The following is a 22,448-nucleotide window of genomic DNA, read 5'->3' as shown; positions in this document are numbered from 1 at the left end:
GATCTCAGTACGATTGTTAGGAGAATCTATGATGTTTGGTTATGGGGCATTGAGAGTTGGAGACTCTATAGTTCTTCTAGGTGTCTTCCGAAGGTACTAATTGACCAGTGCACTTCTAGAGACAAGATAAGAACAAACCATTTAACCTCTTATGTCTCGAAGTCACTACGTATGAATTGCATCATGCTTACCTTAATCCTGAAATGAGACATGCCATTTCACAGCTTACGTATTCTCATTTGAGAAAGTCAGAGTTCGGACTCACTATGTGATTCCGAGCAGGACCTATTGGTGAAGTACTAAGTTTGAGGATGTCATGAGTAACTTTGTGAAGTTCTCATAGATATGGAATTCATGTACAAGATTGATGAAATGCAATGTATATCACCTGATCATGCTTTGTTCCTTGGAATGTGAATAAATGAACTGGCCAGTGTCCAAATTGAGTCTTGACTCTTTTGGATGAAACAATGTGACTTGTTAGCTCCTCGTCAATACATTATTTCTAACTTATTCACAAGCGGCAAATGAGTTGAGGAAATAACAGCTAGAAGGGTAAAATGGTAATTTTTTAAATCCCGACTAGCTGATGATATTCATGAAGGGTAAACATATATAATATTCAATGGATCCACTCATTACAATTAGGTTGAATTCTTGAGTAGAAAATAAATTCATTTGAACCGAGAGATTTTCAGTGTCAACTCTTTAGTGGAGTTAGTTGACATTAAGCTAAACTTGGAAAAGGTTTGTGAACTTTTGAGTCCAACCATTTAGCTCAAGCTTTGTTCATTTGGATCCATGAGGTCACTGTCACTAATCATATCGAGTAGGAATAGTTAAATTAGAAGCTAAGTCAAAACAAGAACGAGACAAGTTTTACGAAAATTGTCAAAAGGGTAATTTTGTCTTCTTGGACATAGCATGAAATGAATGTCAATAAATTTTTTTGACATGGTCATATGATGACCTAAATCACTCGGCCATGATGTGTTTATTGGGCCTTGTGGATTAATTTCATTTCAAAGAATTTTACATGAAAATTCTTAATGGGTTTTTCTTATGTTGTCATGAACAAGTAAAGAAAAATCTAGAAAGCCTTTCTAGAAGCCTTTTGGCCGTCCAACCCAAGGGAATGGGAGACTAAAATTCGTGTAGCCCTAGTGTGAAAGAGAGATTATTTTGTGCATTAATGTATGAATATACTTGCCAAAAGAAAAAAAAGGAAACAAATTTCCTCTATGAGGAATGAGGGAAATCGACCAAGCAAGGCAAGGGAGCAAAAGAGGAAACAAATCCAAGCCTTCTAGAAGAGCTCTTGGCCGCCCAAATGATAAAGGGAAAGAGGGAATATTTGCTCATGAATATGTGATATTCTATAGAAGAGGAAACTACCTTATTGAAGGTAAAGCCTCTCCTATAAATAGAGTCCTCATTCTTCACATTTCATTTATCCCAAGTTTTAGAGATTGAGAGGTTCTCTCTCTAGCTTGGCCGCCCATTCACCATCTCTCTCTCTAAGTTTTCTTTCGTTTTTGTTTTGGCACCTAGGTCCTCATTTGACCTAGTAATTTTAGCTCTTCCACTTTGAGACTTGTTCTCGAGTCGTCGTGTTTAAAAGTGTCCACTCACTAATTCTTTTTCTCTCGACTGATTTTAGTGATAGAAACTTTCGTGGTTGCTCGAGTTGCCGAGGAAAGAAGAGAGACGTGCTGCTAGGGGAGACGAACGTTTTCAACCTTCCGAAAGCTCATCAAAGTTCAAGCTTCTAAAAAGGTTAGTAAATTTTTAATGCTCATAATAGTTTTTATTTTCATGTACTTGCTCTTTGTCTAGGTTAGTAAAATCGTTTTACTCGTTTTAAAAGAAAAATTTTAAATTCTGCCGCTTGCTCGAAGCGTTAAACTTTTTCTTAACCCTAGATCAATTCCAACACACGGCCCTATGGAAATTTAGTGCATGGTGAAACAATAAACGAAAGAAAAGAAGAAGAAAACATGAATGAAACAATAAACATCTTCATAAAAATTAAAACTGGAGTTCAAGAGATTAAAGGAAGAAGAAAAAACTGTGATTGACGAGAGTAACGACGCTCTTTTCTCTATCTCTCCAAAGCTCTCCAAAAGCATAAACAAAATCCCAAAAAGAATAATGATGTTTGATTTAGGTTACAAAGATGTTTTTAACTCTGAATGGTGTATTTTCGGATTCATCTCAGCCTTCCAATTAGATCCAAGGTTCAAAATCTTCCAAAAAACGTCAATTTCATATTCCAGAAATTCGGAGGCGCGCGACACGCGGACCAAGCTTCAGCTTATGCGCGCTTCGCGCGTAAGACTCTGTAAGTTTTCTCGGGTTGATTTACCAGTCTGCGCGGTGTGCACAAAGAAGCACACGGCGTGCGGTCTCGAAGTCTAATCCCTCGCGGCGCGCGGAGTCGTAAATTTTCGACTATTGCTTTTGACTCCATTTCGACCGTTTTGTCTCCAAATCACGTCCTTTTTTTTCCATGAAATTGACTGTAGACACTCTATTACTCCTTTGAACCTGAAACTAATAAAAAACACACTAAAAACTATCAAAACACCAGAGGACTCGTCGATTTTTTATCTGGGAGATACGAGTTTTACACGTGATTAACACACTTATCATATCCCCCAGACTTAAACCGTTACTTGTCCTCAAGTAACAAAAAAGAATAAAAACATACCACATAAACTAACTAAACGACACAGGTAAAACTATATTGCTCAAAATACATCAATCTGTTCATGTTTGCCTCAAACTCAAATCTATAGACTTATAAAGACATGGAAACCCACGATTTTGAACTTCAAGCTAACTATCAAATAAGATAGAGATCCTAAGAGTTCACGTTACCTTAGACCCTTTTGCAATGCTTACCTATCTCGGGAGCTTTTAGGCACCAGGTCTTGTAGTCCGTCCAACCATCCTCGAGAGGTCACAACGATCGAAATAAGAATGGGAATTTGGATTCGATTCAACACACCCATATGCCCTCTCGTCTCTATAGATCTCCACTAATGTGCACACATCCTTTTAGCTGTCAATAGGTCTTTTCGGCTTGTAATGTTAGGCTAGGGTCACAGTAGGATATGGAATTTTTAGTGACTTAAAATCATCCTAGCAGGGATCGCGAATCACTTCTCACAAACACCCAAACCTCACACTCTCGCTCTAGCACTCGACCTGTTCCAAAATCACCCTCAAAACTGTCATTCCAAGAACTTTGACTCACAAAAATATCTCCACGTCATAATTATTTTTTCGTTTGAACGCCGCAATTAAACGAAACAAAAATAATCAACAAAAATAAAAACTAGATGCAAAAAGTGAGTCCAGAATGATTCCCATCTGAGTAACCGCATCCATCTATGACCCATGATGTTCAACTTCGGTAAAGTAGTTAGTCATTTTCATGACATGACCCCTTACCGTAGTTCTCGCTATCATCCTAGTGCTTGTGCCACTTACGGGTGAGTTCATTGCGGGCTTGCTCGAACATTTCTTGCAGCGAGTCAAGGATCTCCACAACAGTCTCATTCCCTTCTATCTTGGTTCGCAACGTATCAGATATGCTTGCAAGCATGTAAGCCACTGCCTTGTTATTGGCTGTGACCCACTTGCCATAATCCTCTTTTAAGTTTCTAGATGCATTAGCACCAGAATAAGGAGGTCTATCTTTAGTGATGATAAAGCGGATGCTTTCAATCACCACACAATATTTAGGTTCGACGTCCACTTAGGTGTCATCAGTGAGTACGTCTTTCGACAACAAGGCCATAATATGGTTTGACATGATTACTGAATATATAAAAGAAATTCAATTAGCAATATGAAAGGGAGAGTATTTTGTGGTAATAGATAGACTTAAACAATGTTTTCTTCCTTTTTCTTGAACAAATTTGAACCGGTGGTTATTTTGTTTTGCTCGAAGCACTTTGCATAGTGTTCGTTTGTTTTGCCAAAAATGCTAAGGGGTAGATTGTTGGATCCTCTGTGGCATAGTGTAGTTTTGCAAAACAATTTTGTTAAGGTTGTTCGAGCGAAGCTGCAAGAAAATGTTCAAGACTCGGCTTACTTATGTTGCTTGTTCTCATGCGCGAACATAATAGGAAATATCATGTTTCTTATTATGAATCTTATGGTGAAATATTCTCGGATATTTAGTTTTCGAGAATATCTGATTCGCGAGAAATTTTGTGATAACCTAAGAAGCTCCGTGTGGGTCGAATTAGGTTACATTAGGAAAATTCACGCCGCCTTAAACCTTGAACTAGTCTCTCTGTCTAGGAGATCTTCATCGAAAACTAGCTCTTGGTGCTTGCAATTTTTAGATCACTGCCTTGATCAGAGTTTGTGAGTGCGTGTGTTTGCATTGACGTGCTTGATAATCTTCAAGAGAAGATTGAGTGAAAACATAGAGAGGGAGTCTCTAATCTGATGGGAGCTCGGATTTGCATCCATTGGAAAAGTCAAATACGGAGGTGTTTGTGAGGGAGTCATCAAACTTAATATTTTAATTACCGATTAATATCGCGGGTTGTTTTCACTCGGAAGTATCAGTCTCCCTGAGTAGGTGGTTATATCGCAGATTATTTTTACTCGGACGTATTAGTCCCCCTGAGTAGGTGGTTTATAGCAGAACAGGGTTACCAATTCTAATGTGTTCTTTACTGCTATCTGTTTGATTATTTGGTTAATTATCGTTTTAATTAAAACTGCAAAAAAAAAAAAAAATCAGTTGTTCAACAAGTTGTTTCACCCACTAGTAACGATCATCTTAATCATGTTAAGTAATTTAAGATATAATTGATGATTGCATTTAAAAAAAATTATTGTGCAGATTTATTTTATTGAAAATTAATTTTTCCTTTGTAATGACTTCGCCTTTGTCGTTCTCGTAGTTTTTTAGGCTTTATCAAATTTATTAATTAAAATATTTTACTAATACGATAAATTTAATTTATTACGAAATGGCATTTGTGAAATCCTGTGATGTTAATTAGTCTGGTAGATAATTTTTTTTTAATTAAATGATACTTGAAATAGTATTTTAAAAGAGATGGATAAATTAACTAATTAGCTACCTCTCAAACCAAAAAAAGTTCACCGTCATTTGCAACATGTTCATGGAATGGGATTATCAACCATTCGTAACTACCACTTTGTAATGGAATTTGGGAATTCTAGGTCCTACATCTCTTGAGGACTTATTAACTAGATCCGACTTATTAACTAGATCAATTTTCTTTTGGGAAAATTAAAAATATAACATTTTTAAAATGTAATATATTTAACATAACGATTATTTTAAATTCTTTTAAAATTGCCTTTTTCAAATGATAAACAATTATTTCTTTACAAATAAAATTATAAAAAGTAAATAAAGTTAAATAGAGCCTAAAACAGTATACAAGTTTCAAATTTTTTTTAAGCCTCACGAAAAATGATCCTTTATAACTTAAAAAATAAAATATTATTATCGGGGCAAAAAGTTTAAATATACTATTTTCGAGATAAAGAAGCAATTTCCACATTTTTTTCGTTTAAAGTTGTTAAAGTTGTTACCCTTAATAACTGAGTTTGTTTAAATTTCATATCAAGTATATGATTAGGTCATAAGTACACTGATAGGATTACCAAAAAAAATATTTGAAAGAATGTTTGCTACTGTAAAGAAATATAAACAGAAGTGTTTGCTAACGAAGAAGAATTTAATTGCAACAATAATTCGAAGATATCCTATTACTATTATAATTCAAGAGTATTTATTTATATTTCCTTCCACTCCATAATATAAGTTTCCAAAACATTTTGTGGATATCCTAGAAGGTGGGATTCATTTCCTTTTAATAGCCCATTATGTTTTTGCTAATTAAACAATATTTTATTATTTTCTCTAAAAAAACTTGGTACCATTTTGCAATAAAATCAAAACGTACTATTTTCTGTTTATGAAATAATCAAAATCCAATTCATAACATCATCTTCAAATTACACCAAAGGCTCAACTTAAATATTATTCCATCAATTCTCATGCGTCCACATCAACCAACTCAACCTATGACTCCAAATAATAAAAAAAAAATGTAATCACTAAAATGACATTATACACTAAAAAAATCCCCATGAACATAAAATCTATTTTATAAGAGCACAAAGGTTTCATCGTTTTCCTCGAACCGGAGTGAGAACTACAAGCAAGAGAGAAACTAATTTTTACCTCTTTTGACTTCGCTTCTCATTTTTACAATATTTATTTTTACCTTCTTCTCATCACAGCCACAATAAATACACAGCGAGAGACAGCGCTCTTTTTCCTTGAAATTGAGTCTTTTCCTTGATATTGATTTTTTTTCCCTTTTTACACAGTTTATTATTTTCCCTTTTCCCTCCTCTCTCTCTCTCTCTCTCTCTCTCTCTCTTTTTCATCGTCTTCGCTTCAAAGTTGCCACGCGGAGATACAGTCTCACAAAGACACACGAGAGAGAGAGGGACACCGAAGAAAGTTAGTCGATAGAGCCCAATAATTCGAACTTTTTACAGTCCGAAGCTTTATCAGAATCAGGTGAGCGAATCTATCGTCCTTACCCTATCTCCGTTTTCTTAGGCTTTGCTTTGCTTTTCGCATCGTTTTCAGTTTGGGAATATCGGTCGATGATTATGTATGTGCTGTGATCGTTAAATGACTTTGCTTTCTGATCCGGGAACGAGTGAATGTGCGTGTATTCCTCTTTCGTGAATTTTGTTTGTTTGGTTTAGTGACGAGAAAGAGAGAGAAAAAAAGTTAGTGGATTTGATTGCTTTTGTTTCCGGTTCGAGGGTTTTCGCTTAAAGCTATAGTCTTTTTTTTTTCTTTTTTTTTTTGAAGGTTAGAATAGTTTTTCAAAGAAAAAGGCTCGGGTGCACGAATGGTGGGTTTGTTTGGTTAGTTCATTGCTATGGGGAACTGAAAGTTGATTGCCAAGGGGAAGTATGAGAAAATCTGATCGCTGTGCTAGATAATTTCAGTGATTAAGGTTATATAAAAAAACGCATTAATTATTTTGCCAAGGGAGAGTATGAGAAAGTCTGATCGCTACGTTTGATAATTTCAGTGATTAAAATAATATTAAAAAAAACGCAATAATTCTTTACGGTTCATTGATAAGATTTGTTTCTCTTTAGGGCTCTCTCTGGTGCGAGAAGAATGGCTAGTAGCGACACAATGGAAGCATCTGAGGCCACAATTGAGATCAAAATCAAAACATTGGACTCGCAAACCTACACTCTAAGAGTTGACAAACAGGTTGAATCTCTGAATCCACAGAAACCCACCCGATGTCTATGTTGAAAAAAGCCGTTTCGATTGATCAAAAGGCTTTAGCTAAGTTTGTTAATAATTTCACAAGAGAAACCCTGCATTGATCATATAGTCGATTTTAGGGAACATAAGCATATTCGAGGATCGAAGAACGGATTTCGAGGATCAGTGGGAAGAAATCAATAGTAACGATCTCCCTCGAGATATGTCAAGTTCTTTATAGTTTGTTTTTTTCTTTGGAATAATCAAAGCTTTCCTTTTTCTTTATAGTTTGTTTTTTTCTTTGGAATAATCATCCATTGCTCTTTGGCTTCACAATGCTTGCAAGGAGTTTAAAAATTTCTCCTCGGCGGACCTCCAGAGAGACTGGAGTAGTGCTTTATAGACCTCCCGGTTATATAAATCTCTTTTGGATATAAATATTTAGGATTTCCTTTGTAATTTTGGTTCCTTTACTGACCGACCTCCCGGTTTGTTGTGGGAGGTTAAGATTTGGTCTGGAGTGCGTTTTAACGCACTCCCTTTTTGTAAAGTGGCTTTCAGCCTGTTAATATAACCATTCTTGTTTCAAATTTTTTTTTTTTTATATACTTCCCTCTAAAAAGAAAAGAAAAAATAGTCCATTTTAGGAGGAGTCAAAATGTTTTCTGTTTCAGTGCCAAGTTTAGAACTTTGATATAAATTTGGAAATGTAATGATGTTAAGCTCGTACGTACTTGTGGATAAGAGTTTCTCTAGTAATCAAGGATTTTTTCTTTTCTTTACACCGTGCAGATGCCAGTTCCGGCTCTGAAAGAACAGATTGCCGTTGTGACCGGTGTGTTATCCGAGCAACAAAGACTTATATGCCGCGGGAAAGTGCTAAAAGACGACCAACTTTTGTCTGCCTATCGTAATCTTTTTCTTCTAAGCTAGTCTTACTATGTCCTTATTTTTGCATGTTTAAGGATACAGCTATATGTATTTTGGTAATGGTTCGACTCATTTGAGAAACTGTTGCATTTAAATGCCACTAGAATATGCCGTGACATCATCCATTAGCCTTCTCTGATTTTGTTTTAGTACTTTTTTTTTCTTGGAGTAGGTTTTGACATGAGTTTTTTTTTTTTTTTTTTTCTTTCTTTTTTTCTTTTTCGCACTTGAATTAGATGTGGAAGATGGTCATACCTTGCATATGGTTGTGAGGCAACCTATTTCACCATCGTCGGAGGGGTTATTTAATCATCCAGGTTTGATATGACTAAACCCTTTTTGGAGTTGTATTAATTGCAGAGCACCGAATATATTTTATCGTCTTTATAGCCGTGTAAAGTTTCTTTAGTTGGTAAAACAGATCACGACTTAATTTATTACGAATCTTTGGTTTTACTTTTCTCGATAAACCGATTTAGCATTTCATGCTTGATTTCCAGTTTCAGTTCTAACATTTATGTTTAGAGGCAATAGCATGTGCAATACAATCTTAATGTCAAGGATAGTTTTTTTGGGGGTCATATTCTGTTAAATGTACCTTAAAGTTTGTACAATGGGCCTACAAGCCTGAGGCACACTAATAAGTGATTGATGATTTGATTACAAGCATTATAGAAGCAGTTTTGAACTTTTTTTTTGGCGAGTAAAACCCGTTATCGTTGTTAGAAATTTATATCATTAATCTCTGCAACAGTGGGGTCATAATTTAACAAACACAATGTTAATCATGCACGGCTCAGTCCGGTCTCAAAAGGGACCGGTTTTGAAAAGTTGAGACTGGACCGGACTAAAATGAAATAAAATAAAATCTAAAAAATAATAGACCAAACCGTTTTACACTGGTCCGGTCTGTTTTGGCCCAGTTTAAACCATTTAAGATACTATATTTTTATTTTTTTCCTACAAATTTAAATAAAAATGTCTAAATAAATAAATTATATAAACATGCTAAAAATTAATATATTGAACTCAAACTTAATATATTCAACTCAAACTATAGATTTGAAATGCACTAACTTAAAAAAAATGTTTATATATATATATATATATATATATATATATACTATAAAATTTTGGTAAGCAATCAGGTCTAAACCGCAGTTTCAATAATCGAAACTGTACCGGACCATTTAAGGTCGGTTTCAAAATTTTGTTTGTTATAATTTTCACACACATTTGCAGCACATGATCCAGCTAGTACGAGTCGTCACACTCATCAGATAGCACCTGGAGTTGTGATTGAAACTTTCAGTTTGCCGTCTCAAGGAGACGGATCTACTCCCCCAGAAATCAGCCAGGTAAGAAGAATAAATATTATTCTTATCAAAAATGAAAAAAGAAAAAGAAAAGACACATTTACAAGTCACCATGTCGTATTGTAGGCATACAAAGTTCAATTAAAACTAAAGCCAAAATGTATATTATCTTCTTCGAGCAGATTCTCTCTGCTGTTCTTGGATCGATGGGGATTTCCGGCTTTGGAAGTGGCAACGAAGGAGTGGAGAATAGGGTACGTTTTCTAACCAAGAGATATGTGACTATCCCACACATTTCGAATACGCGGTATTTGTTCCATATGTATAAATATCGATATCAGGATATCACTTCATATAGGGAGGCATATAGGTCCTGCTTTGACATGTCATGTACCTTTAAGATTTGATCTTTTGTTTGTATGGTGTGCTTATTACAGGATAACAGCACTCAAAGACCCGACAGAACATCAGGTACGCTTGACTCAATAGACTTTCAATTAGAACAAACTGGCTCTAGGGCTTCATCTAATACGCCACTTTGCACATTCAGCAGCCTTTTCTTTGGGATCTCTTCAACCTTCTGTGAGTTTTTGTGTTTTTCCGTTTGTTACCATACTCTAAATGGGTTTTTATATGTTTTTCTATCTTTAATTCAATGAAAGTACTCCATTGCTCTTCTTGTAGGTAATTCCTGATTCATTAACGACTATGACCCAGTATCTGAGCAATATAAGACGCGAATTTGACGCCATCGGTTAGATCTCTATATATTGTACACTTTATTTCTTCTTTCTTTCGTGCTAATGACCCTAAAAACGGTCATTAATAATCATATATCTTAAACATTATATTTACAGGCAGAGGCGGGACTAGCATTGGTCAAGGTGAGGATAGGAGTTCTCAGTCTGAAGCAGCAGGGACGAGACAGGGATTTCCAACGCCGGCTGCTCTTGCAGAAGTCATTGTCTCTGCAAGACATCTTCTCACTGATAATGCAGCAGAAGCTTTACTTGTGTGTTCTCAGCCATTACTCAATACTTCAGTTTTTATATTATTTTTTAGGGAAAATATCATTAAAATAAAATAAAAAATCACAGTTTCGACCTCATGACACAATAAGCCTCGCATTTTACCAGATTTTTACTTGATGACACAATTCTCCCATGTCTTCTACACACTCATAAAAGACCTCAGCTTTTATGTTTGTGCTTTGAAAACCCTCGTTTTCATTTTTTTTTACAAGCAACCGCTAATCTGATTTTTTTTTTTTTTTTTTTACTTTTACGCATAATTATTTTTTAAATAACCAAAAAAATCATAATCCCAAAATTTGAGGGTTTTATTAATGGTAGTGTAAAGCATATTATATCATCTCTTTATTAGGTTAAAACCAAGTTATTTTTTTTTAATCCCTATTTTTTATCATTGATGCCATTGTCCGATTGTGACAAAATTATACCCCAGTTGACCTAGATAAGCTGTTCTCCTTCATAATTTTGTAGTCGTCATTATTGTTTTTTGAAGGGCTTATTAGCGAGCTTCTGTTTGCTTATTTTTTCTTTACTTGATTGAAAGAGATTCTTACATTTCGCGCTCTATCACTCGTTACCAGCAAGTCGAGAGGCAGTTGGAGAACCAAGCGAATGTAACAGATTCGTCTGCAAGGTCGAGCACTCAGGCCAGTGCAATGAGAACTGGAGCGTTGATCCACAATCTCGGATCTTTCTTACTTGAACTTGGTCGTACAATCATGACGTTGCGAATGGGTCAAACTCCGGTGGGGGTTCTTATGATTCCATTCCTGGATCTCAATTTTATCACATCTAATCAATAATCATATATTATTATTATTATCTTAGTTGACCTGTGTTTCCTTTTCCGTTCTTTTCTTCGTAATTACAGTCTGAAGCAGTGGTCAATGCGGGGCCTGCAGTTTTTATATCCCCGAACGGTCCCAACCCCATCATGGTGCAGGTGATTCTCCGAAGAAATTATCTTGTCACAGTCATACTCTTCAATACATTAAAAAAAAAAAAAGTAACTAATTTCGATGAATCATCTGTTTTTCAGGCGCTTCCTTTTCAAGTTGGTTCGAGCATTGGTTCTGTCCCTATGGGAGCCGTGCAATCTGGCTCTGGCTTGGTAAATGGGCTTGGAGCCGGGTATATCCCGAGGCGTAGGCGTATTGATATACAAATACGAAGAGGTATGTTGCTAGGACCTTATATATTGAGGATATAGTAAATAATAATAAGTAGATATTTAAGGTTTAAATATAGAATACTTAGAAGTAGTTACCTTACAAATAAGAGGGGTTAGTAGAGAATAATAATATTATGAAAATTGTACGAGAGACTAGTGTGAGTGAGAAAAAAGATACTTTTGGGATAGCACAGACCTCTTGAATGTCCAATACTGATCGTTGTATCGGTTTTTGTTGTTTTCAAACACCACAAGGTTCTAACTACGATCTATATGGCTGTAAAATGTCTCCTTTGATCACAAGGTTCACCCACCCCCACAGCCACGGCCACGGCCACGTCCAATGGCAATCGCGAAGAACAAGGCAATACCCAAAATCCTTCTGGGCAAAGAAACCCGATGACAAGTTCGGAAAATGGAGAAATCCCTTCTAACCAAGGAAATCCACGGGGGTCAGACCGTCTCGGCGAGTCGGGTATTCGTGTGGTTCCGCTCAGGACCATGGTCGGGGCGGTCCCCGGTTCCTTCGGCCAGCTCTCGGCAGATTCTTCGGGTAACTCGATGGGTGGTTTGTACTATCCTGTTCTTGGAAGATTTCAACAAGCTGCGAGCGGGAACGCGAGTGGTGAGCGAGGATCACAAGCATCCGGTGAGCAGCAATCTTCCGAGTCTCAGCAGCAATCTTCCACTCAGGACCATGGTATTGTTTGTTTGTCCTAGACTTCTGGTTTTCTGGATTTGGTCGCCGAAAAGCTAGGAAATAGTTATTTTTTATTATATTTTAAGAATGGATATTTTATACATACATATATATATATATATATATATATATATATATATAGCCACACGGATATAGTGGATTGAGATATAGCCCACATTTGGTTAATTTTTTGTAAATAGCCAAGTAAACTTATTAACAGATTAATAAAAGCCTTATTTAACACAACAAAACATATATTTTAGGTAGTTAATAGGCTGCCACGTATGCAAATTGGCTATTTACAAAGTATTTACCAAAAGTTGGCTAATTTACAATTCCTATAGTTTAGGTGGCTTACGTAGCCAATTTTTTGTATATATATATATATATATATATATATATATATATATATATATATATATATATTTGATTTCAGAGGAGCAGACGTGAATACTTTTTTTTTTCCATTTAGAAAATGTGTCTTTATAATAAAATAAGTACAACATCATTGTACCATCTAGTTTGTATTTTGCTTGGGCTTATAAAAAAAAAAATGTTTCCGCTAAGTAAAATATAATATATCTCACCCGTAGCTCATATATAGTTTATAGTTGCATTATATTAAATATCGAGATCGAGTAGAACTGTATTGTAGTTCTAGTATTCGAAATTACTATTTTTTACCTTCTTTGGGTGAAAAAAAGAGAAGCTCATACACTCCGAAAAATCCGCTCCGTCTTTTCTTGTTCTTTCCAAAGATGATTCATGACTTAGATTTTTGATTTTTTTTTTCTCTTCTCTTCCCTGAAACCAAAAGCACTCATCATGTTTTCTTTGTTCCTTATAGGATCGTCTCAAAGACAGAACGAGGCAACTGTGAATGCTCGAAGCATCAGCATCAACATTCTCTCTGCCGGGGGACTTCAGAACAGCCCCGAATCCGATAGACAGATTCCCGGCAGTGTAATGGGGCTACTTCAGAACCTTTTCCCCGGAGGAGAAATCCATGTCGAAGATGGTAGCTCGGACGCTCCTTCTGTCCCGGACCAAACGAGGACCTCTAATGGTGGTAGACAAGAAGCGGAGTCGAGCGCCAGCGAGGACGGAATATTCCTGTCGAATATTCTCCGCCAAATTATGCCGTTGATACCTGGAGGACAGACTGGTTCAGGATCGGAAGCTGAACCGGCTAATGGTTCCGAGAATGGAACAGCTCAAGATTCTGCTAATCGGGTTAGTAGTATAACTATTTGTATGAAAGGAGTGAATAGGAGGGAAAGTGAAATGATAAATGCGATTCAGTTTTAAATATCTATATGGATGCGAATTATTCATAATTAGATAAATAGGCTTAATGGCTCCTAATTATTTTTTGGGTTGTAGCAGATTTAGTCCAAACTGCTGATTTCCGTCAACTTTTTCATAAACGTTTTTAAATATAATATAATTTTGTTTTAAATATGAACATAAAACGTATATCATCTAATGAAAAAGTTGGTAATTTATGTCCAAGAGATGACGGAATTCAACAATTTGGACTATTATAGTCAATTACCTCATTTTAATAAAAGGCCAGGGACCAAACTGCGAACACGAATAATTCAAGGGCAATCAAGGCCAATTAACCCCAAAATTATAATTCTCAAAATAGGCTATCTAGGGGAGGCATAGTCCTTTAAAATTTAAAAAAAATAATATCTTGCAAAAAAAGTCATGATTCAAGTGCTAATATTAAATGTGTATTTAGGCCGAGGATTCTAATGCTGGGACGTCGCGTCGTCCAGATGATAGTGAATCAGGCTCCCCAAGCTCCAAACGTCGAAAGGTGCTCCTATTTAAAACTTTCAATTTTATGTTCTATTTATAAATTCGTTTGTGGTTCATATTTCTTGCTCAATGTCTTTTTTTTTACAAGCTGTAAACTAGAAGTACTGATTTTCTTGATGCAGACAGACTGATTGAAAAACATGAGTTACGAAGAAAAAAACAATCCATGTTGGCGAGTAGAAACCTGATTGTGGTCGTTCATCGGTGCTTCAGTCAAAGGTGGACATTTCTCTGTGCAGATGCGCATCGCAAAATACCCTTTTTTTTTTTTATTTATTATTTTTTATTATGAGTCGGCTGTATTATATCATGTTTTTTCTCGCTTGGAATGGGTTAAGACTGGCAAAAATTTCTCGGTCTGGAGATATATACAAACATCAATACTTTTTTTTGGTTAATTTTTTATTTTGTACTTCGGGTTTTTGTTAAGCCGTTATATTCTATTGGAATCGATATTCTTCGGAGCCGGTTTCGGATCAAGGGAGGGAGCTAGTTATTGTTTGTGAAGTTATGAGCAAGAGGTGGGGTATTATTTGTGCTTTGAGAATTGTAATCAATATGAATTTTAAGCAAAGAGCAATATGTTAATAGCTAGAACCATTTCTTTTCTATTTAGAAAAGCATAAATTTGAATTCATGGGGTCAATTTGAACTTCCACGCCTCATATCCACCAATGATTTTGATGCATTATGAGTGCTCTATAATTGTATGATGCGTGTATATTACGCTTGATAGGCAAGTGGATTCTTGCTCTTATCATTTTTTGTTATTTCTAAATTTGTAAGAGTGCATAACAAAACGCATTTACGTGGTAGCTAGTTTGATCGAGTGGTAATATCACACAAAACTCGATCGAGAGGTTTTGGGTTCGAGCTTCTTGGACCGTAGAAATGTATGCCCTTTTATAGATGGAGAATTTATTCTCTTTCAGTTTAATTCTCTTATATTATATCATGTAATCTTGGTCAATAGTGTCACTTACGCTTGCACTGTTATAATATATTATATAATTTTAACCAATAGCGTCACATAAAAAAAGATACTAAAGGCATTTACCAAAAAAATTATAAGTTAGAAGCTATGCTATTTATCATTGCTATAAACCTCACAAAGAAATGGAAAAAAAAAAAATGAACACCCCTATAGTCAAATAGGGACATTTCCTTAACTAGGACTAAATTAAGGGACATTTCCATTTTCCTATTTTTTTCAAAAATTTACCAAACTAGGACTAATAAAAAAAAAAATTCGTTTTTTCGATGGGATGAGCGGGAAAATAGAAAGAGTTAGAAAAAATAAGAGATTTTATTGGGAAAGATTGTAGGTTGGTAATTAGTATGATGGTATAATAGGAAGATTTTTGTGTATCTCTCATTTGACTTTTGTTTGACCGGTCCTAGTTTGGTAAATTTTTGAAAAAAATAGGAAAATGGAATTTTACCTTAATTTAGTCCTACTTTTGGCAATTTTCCTATTTGTTTGCTATTGATTATCGTGATAATGGGCTTGAAGACTTCGCAAATGTGCACATCTACATCACATCGCGGTTACTAGTTGAAATGGCTAATCAAGATATGTACATATGCGTCTCGCGGTTAAATTTTAGCTAAATCGCTTTGAATGAAAGTTTCTTCCCCTAATATTATTTCACAATCTCATTCAAATGCGCATTTGAGGTGCAAGGGGTGTGCACAGTCTAGCCCCTTTTAAACGGTTTGGAAAATTTGATACTAGACCAGAAAATTCTAAGTAAATAAATCAAACTAGACCAATATACTCTTATTTAAATTTTTTAATATAAGTTTTGCAAATTTAATAATAGGAGCATAACTAATAAAATAATAATTAGTTGGCTGAAGGCAATATTGATTGTATTTTATTACTAAATAATTACGATCATTATGATCTAGTCTAAATCATAGTTTCAATTTTAGAAATCGAACTGGACTATTTTACACCGATATATAAGATCGAACTAGAATAAATAAAAATCATTTAAAGTAGACCAACTATTTAAAAGATCGATGGGTCTAGTCCGATTAATGGTTATTCGATTTTTTTACAACCTTATCAAGCCTAAACTATATGGGTGACAGATTGAGATGTAACATCAAAGAATAAACAAGTTACCCGAGGTGCTTCTTCTATATACATTTTTCGAGAATACCTTGTTTTTATTTTTATTATGGGAATGTCTTGCTTTACTACGAGAATAATCTCATTTTTACAGTTTTTTTCTTGTTTACAATTTTAATAGATTATGTTTTTTTTTTCTTTTTTACGGTTACATTTCAATTTTTATTTGTTGTTTACAGTTTCATTAAAAATATCGGCAGAATCATCCGATAGTAAATAAAATACGAGGTATTTATGGAATATTTAAAAGTTCGAGCTATTCAAAGAACCCACCATATTCAAACTAGGTATCTGTGGAATTTACCTAAGAAAGAAGGAATAAAAATAATAATATAAAGCCCACTAAGGTTCCTAAAAACGTGAGGACATAACAAAATGTGGATAAAAAAAAATAATTAAAAAAAAAAAAACTGTATTAACTGTCCAAAAAGAAAAGCTCTATACAGTTGTCCCAGAGCAAAGATAAAATATAAGGGTAAGAGCTGTGACAGAGAGCGAGAATGTCGAACATTAAAATTCAACACTTGTTGCTTCCACTATTACCTCCAACAAAGCACCCATATTTTCATCCATGGATTTCCTTCAAAACCTCATCATCATCGCATTATTATTACTCGACCACTCCCATTCCGACACGTCAGCAGCGACGAGACTTCTCGGCCTCCGTTGCCTTTAATCCGTCAGGGAATTACGACCTCTCTTTGTTCGACGAAGATGGTACGCACACACACTCAAATCTTAATTAATATATATATATAAAAAGCTTTTATTTTTTATAATTGTGAAACAGACTCACCAAAAGTTGAGCCTCCAATGCCACCAACGGAAGGCAGATTCGAAGTAGTCATCGACACCGACGCTATTCTCCGCATTGATTTATTGCCCTTCCAATCCGCAACTGGCATTAATTCAACTTCAGGTTTTGTGTATTTTTTTTTTGTTATGAAATTATTCTCTATAGAGTAAAAAAAATTTTGGTTGCAATTAATCAATCTTTTAATTTGTTTTAAGATTTTATCTAAAGTTTTATTTATTAAGAAAATAGTCAATCTTTTAATTTGCTTTAAGATTCTATCTAAAGTTTCATTTTATTAAAAAAATAATCTACCTAACCGAAATAAATTAAATTAATTAGAATATTTAATTCAATTTACTTCGATCGGGTCTAAGCAAATTCTATTAATTGTTTTAATTAATTTAATTTATTTCGGTCAGATGACCTATTTTTTTAATAAAAAAAACTTGGTTAGAATCTTAAAAAAAGGTGAACTATTGAGCTACTGTCTTAAATGTTCTTTCGATGCTCAATGTCAAAGCGATGACTGAACTCGCTTTATGCTTTGAACCGGCCGTGAGTATAGAAGAAATTTTCAAGGATAATCTTTCATATATCTCATTTTGCTTTATTATTCCATGCATATCTTTTTAGTTTCTTGTTTTTTTTTATGGTTTATTTAAAATAATGACAAAATCATCTAAACCAAATGAATAAACAGGTAGTTGTGAAAGGTTCAAAAATTAAGATATTTGAAAAATGAGCATCTTATTTGTGTATACTCGGTGTAGTAAATTCGATGTTTGTTGTAAAATAGTTGAGCCAACGGAATATCTTGAGCGGACAATTGGGTTTTCAATAAAGTTCAAAAGTGAAGAGCCAGGAGACGAGAGAGAGCTATCGGAAATATCAGAGATAAGGTTGTGGTTTTTGAGGCTTGACGCGACGTATCCATGGTTGCCTGTCGTTTTGGACTGGCGAGCCGGAGAGCTCGCTCGCTATGCAGCCATGTTAGTCCCTCATCAGGTATGTCACCATCAAAATCTCCCACATATGAACAAACTAAACCATGCATGTCATCTTTCTTTCACTATATATGGTATTGGATTTTTTCCATTATGGGTGATTAACTTGTCGGAATCTTACACTTACATGCTTGAACTTTTTGATTTATCGGGCCCTTCTAACTTTTTGTTTTTGATATTACTAACGCTTTTTTAAAGCTAATAATTCCTATTTTTTAATGTCCATATCAATTTTTATATTTTATGTTGGTAAAATATGCTACTAAAGACATAAAAAAACAATTTATTTATTTACCAAAGCTTTACGTGTACTTTTTTTTAAAATCAAATTGTCGGTGTTATTGCTAAAACAAAAATAATAAAAAAAGTATGAAACGTAAATTGGCAAAATAAAAATAAATAAAGAAGTACGGAAGTCACGAAGACAAAATAAAATAAACTATATCGTATTTTTATGATTAGATCAAACAAATTGATTTGTTTTTACATTCGTTATGCATGTGTATATGTTAGTACATCGTAATAATGTTGTGTGTGTGTGTGTGTATATATATATATATATATATATTAAAGTTTGAATACTTTAGAAGTATTATGCCATATAATCTAGTTACTAGTTTTTATGTTTTGATTTAGTACAACAAAATAATGAATCTAGCGTGAGTATTATATTTCAAAATGCTCAATATAATAAAAAGACAATTTAAATTATCCAAGTTCCAAATTAATCTTTGTCCAAGGGTCTTCAAACTGAAATGGCTCTATAGACATTTCGTAAGAATCTAAGTAGTATGTCAATAAGCATGTTACAAAACACGCATAGCTAATTTTAGAGTTTGAGTTCTGAAAGAGTTTTGAAAGGGCCTACTTAATAATAATGATGGTGTTTGACAGATGAGTATGAAAATGGGAGTGGTGTTCAATCCAGAGGCGCTTGAATTGTTTGTGCTGGGGAAAGTGTTCATCGTCTACTCGTGGCTGACGCAACATAACATCCCAAAGGCAAAGGCAAGACAAAAGACAAGTGACATGGCTCGAATGCTTGGCTTTGGCATTGGTGATGGCCTTTTTGACCTCATTGACCAACACCCTCCTCTTTCAACCTAATTCATCCAATTCCAACCAAAGGAAAATCCAATTTATCACCTTCTTCTTCTTTTCACTTTTTTCAGACATGATATGTATCAAATTATGCATATGAAGAGCCTCGTATAATAATCTTATCTATAACAAAAAAAAAAAAAATAGTATTTATTACTGTTGTTGAAAATAGAAAATTGAAAATATTTAGTTTATTCCATTATAACTGGTAGTAACTACTAGTGTTGATGTCTAAAAATAGATTCAACAATTGTCTCGACGATTGTATAATCTGTAAAAAATTGAATACAAAGACCGGACTTTTCTTATACTAGACGAATCTCAATACAAGAAGTTCTACAATAAGAATATCTTTTTTTTTTTTTATATAGAATGCAGTGTGTGTCCGTACTTCGTCCTCATCTCCTCCTTTTATATTTTCCTTATGACGGTAGGTTGATCAAACCTACGTTCTATGTCAATTATTGTGTAACCGTGCAAAATAACTTCCATTCAGTTATTTTGCGGTTTCTTTTGTGCTTACGTGGCTAAGTAAGCGTTATCTTGACGTCTATTATTGTGCCGAGAAGCTTTTATTAGACTTAATCGGCATTGAAGCTTAACTTATGCTTCATTGCGTTTCTCATGTTTAAAATACCTTTGATCGGTATTTTATTTAGTCTGTTCGGTGTTATCAGAATTCCGACTATAACACTGCCCCCCAGTTTCTTAGCGTTCTTGAATGATTGAGAAACTTTATTTATTCGGAAGTATCGATTTTGAAGTGAAAGCGGAAACTGTAAAGTTTTTAAGTTTTGAATTTGAAAAATACGCATAATATGTTGGCGCTCTTATCACCTCATTTTAAAAATTCCAATGGTAAATTGTTGGTTTGAAATTGATTGTTGGATCAATTAATTTATTGAATCACCAAGTGATTCTCATCGTTGATTTCTGATGCTTCTTCAAGACGCTTCATTTGCGTCGATTCGAATTCTGTGTCGATTCGTATTTCTTGATAGTTATGTATATATAAGTAAATTTGAAATCACCTTTGGTTTACTTTTCATAATTTCTTAAAAAATGCACGAAATATATTCGGGACTTTCTCTCTAAAGCAGTTGACGTTTTTCGTCTGGAAGCATTCGGCATTTCATCATTCGGTAAGTTACTATATATATATTGTTTATTAAAAAAGTCGATTGCTTTAGGGAAAAGTTCCGAGTGCATCAAAATTGAAAGGTTAACTTGTCCTCTCGAATCCTGTAGGACAGACCATGTCATCTGGTCCTGATTCCTTTCTGGGTTCCGCGGCTTTGGATATTAATGAACTAAGCCGAGGGGAAGTTGTCTCGTCTAATATTCGGGAAAAAATTCAAATATCCAGTGGGGATTCTAGTTTGGATTCTAGTTCTTCGGATTTTTCGGACTCTTCAGTAGATAAAGGAGATCGAAACCCTAATCCTACCGAGTCTTAAGGCGTCTCATTTTCCGAAAATGTTGATATAGCCGAACAGACCTCTGAATCCTTTACCGAGGAATTTTTAGAAAGGAAACCCTCAGAATTTTCATCCAAATGGCTTTCTTCTGTAGCTTCTAAGAAGTATCTGATCAGCTTTAGAAAGAAAGTATCAATTGATCCGAAAATAGAGTTAATAGCCCCTCAAGAAAATGAATTTCAACATTCCCCTCCCGCGAGACTAGTAGCATTTACTCCGTCTATTTTAAGGGTGTTGCTCGGCCTTCATCTTCACCCTTTTATAGAAAAGGTTTTGTGGGGTTCTAATTTGGCTCCGACACAATTAAATCCGAACGTATATAGGATTATAATATGTGTTATCATACTGTGGAGAAAATACTTAGGTCGGGATCCTTCACCAGCCGTTATAAAACACTTTTACAAGTTCAAACTGAATCCCGGCTGCAATGGTTGGTACAACTTGACCACCATAAATAGGAAATTTCAGTTGATTCCAGACCTGCCGAGTAGTTGCAAGAAATGGAAAGAAAAATTCTTTTTTGTTCGGTTGTCCGATTTACCACATACTAGATATCCCATTCCTACCACATACTCGACTTTTGAGCGACTGTACTCAAGGTCTGATTTAGGTGAAGTAGTTTGTATCACGGATCTGCCGGCTTCTTCTCGATCGTTTATTACATTATGGTCGGAAGATAATATTTCTAGATATTACTGGGCTTTTCATCCTGCATAGTGAGTCCGAACTCTGACTTTCTGAAATGAGAATACGTACGCTGTGAAATGACATGTCTCATTTCAGGATTAAGGTAAGCACGATGCAATTCATACGTAGTGACTTCGAGACATAAGAGGTTAAATGGTTTGTTCTTATTTTGTTTCTAGAAGTGCACTGGTCAATTCAGTACCTTCGGAAGATACCTAGAAGAACTATAAAGTCTCCAACTCTCAATGCCCCATAACCAGACATCATAGATTCTCCTAACAATCGTACTGGGGTCAATAGTCATTTGACCCTTAGTTAGCGAATATATCGTTTTAAGCAAACTACGAAGTGTTTGTTCATGCAAATCTACATTTGTCTCTTCGTAAGTTGTTAAGTTTGTTTATGGACTAAAGACTAATATTTTATCATAAAGCTTCAAACAGACAAGGAATAATGAATGAACGTTTCAACTTTTTATTAATGAATAAGCAATTACAAGCAAGAGTTTTCGTGAGACTTTATTACATCAAATGTACAAAATAAAGACACTACTACTCTTCTTGTGGGCATCATTGACAACATATATTATCGCATACATTGACTATGTGTGTGCGACATCTTGTTTCTGACTAAACAGAATTTCAATACATAACAAATCGAACACGTCAAAATCAACCGGCATTTGTGGACGTGTCAAAGTTATCAATGCTTAAGGTATGATGTGTCGAGCAATACTATTTGTGCTCTCATGCTTAATCATGTGCGTGTGTTTTTATACCCTTCTCCTTTTAGTTGGAGATTCATCTATTGTAACTTGGCATGAGTTGAACGACGGGGTGTTTTTTTTTTTTTTTACTATTGAGAAACCAAGAAAGAAAAGAAGTCTTGATTGGCTTGATGATTATAGTTCAATCTCCAACACGGACTTGAATACGAACGTAGCTTGTCATGACCAGGCAAT

At 34.8% G+C, this 22,448-nt stretch overlaps 2 protein-coding genes across 4 annotated transcripts; both read left to right on the top strand.

Moving 5' to 3' along the window:
- The first annotated feature begins 6,355 nt into the window (after window positions 1–6,355).
- Window positions 6,356–14,936, top strand: LOC149397693 (Ubiquitin-like superfamily protein). 3 transcript variants are annotated; one of them, XM_089615022.1, is made up of 17 exons: window positions 6,356–6,592; window positions 7,192–7,312; window positions 8,102–8,219; window positions 8,476–8,556; window positions 9,482–9,597; window positions 9,738–9,809; window positions 9,993–10,026; window positions 10,109–10,137; window positions 10,240–10,309; window positions 10,413–10,567; window positions 11,168–11,332; window positions 11,458–11,529; window positions 11,626–11,761; window positions 12,062–12,457; window positions 13,305–13,690; window positions 14,205–14,282; window positions 14,407–14,936. In XM_089615022.1, the coding sequence occupies exons 2-17, from the start codon at window positions 7,214–7,216 to the stop codon at window positions 14,413–14,415; spliced, it is 2,016 nt and encodes a 671-aa protein (XP_089471148.1). In that variant the 5' UTR covers window positions 6,356–6,592; window positions 7,192–7,213; the 3' UTR covers window positions 14,416–14,936. The 3 variants fall into 3 exon arrangements, with proteins under 3 accessions (XP_089471148.1, XP_089471147.1, XP_089471149.1); XM_089615021.1 differs by having other exon boundaries at window positions 10,106–10,137; XM_089615023.1 differs by lacking the exon at window positions 6,356–6,592 and adding an exon at window positions 7,450–7,512 and having other exon boundaries at window positions 10,106–10,137.
- A 1,632-nt stretch (window positions 14,937–16,568) lies between these two features.
- On the top strand, window positions 16,569–19,633 carry CRR6 (chlororespiratory reduction 6). The gene is made up of 4 exons (XM_089615538.1): window positions 16,569–17,138; window positions 17,212–17,340; window positions 18,014–18,222; window positions 19,116–19,633. The coding sequence occupies exons 1-4, from the start codon at window positions 16,922–16,924 to the stop codon at window positions 19,326–19,328; spliced, it is 768 nt and encodes a 255-aa protein (XP_089471664.1). The 5' UTR covers window positions 16,569–16,921; the 3' UTR covers window positions 19,329–19,633.
- Window positions 19,634–22,448: the final 2,815 nt, after the last annotated feature.

This window comes from Urtica dioica, chromosome 5 (genome assembly GCF_054948205.1).
Source record: "Urtica dioica subsp. dioica isolate 48M chromosome 5, U.dioica_male_clone48M_v1_H2, whole genome shotgun sequence".
NCBI lineage: Eukaryota > Viridiplantae > Streptophyta > Magnoliopsida > Rosales > Urticaceae > Urtica > Urtica dioica.
Note: the sequence above shows the minus strand (reverse complement) of the source record. Positions and strands in the feature narration are given on the sequence as shown.

Coding starts and splice junctions, on each gene's coding strand:
- LOC149397693 (XM_089615021.1), top strand. CDS start 7,214: ATGGCTAGTAGCGACACAATGGAAGCATCTGAGGCCACAATTGAGATC. Junction 10,310..10,412: donor ACGCGAATTTGACGCCATCG/GTTAGATCTCTA, acceptor TTATATTTACAG/GCAGAGGCGGGACTAGCATT. Junction 11,762..12,061: donor TGATATACAAATACGAAGAG/GTATGTTGCTAG, acceptor TTTGATCACAAG/GTTCACCCACCCCCACAGCC.
- CRR6 (XM_089615538.1), top strand. CDS start 16,922: ATGTCGAACATTAAAATTCAACACTTGTTGCTTCCACTATTACCTCCA. Junction 17,341..18,013: donor TGGCATTAATTCAACTTCAG/GTTTTGTGTATT, acceptor GTTGTAAAATAG/TTGAGCCAACGGAATATCTT. Junction 18,223..19,115: donor CCATGTTAGTCCCTCATCAG/GTATGTCACCAT, acceptor GGTGTTTGACAG/ATGAGTATGAAAATGGGAGT.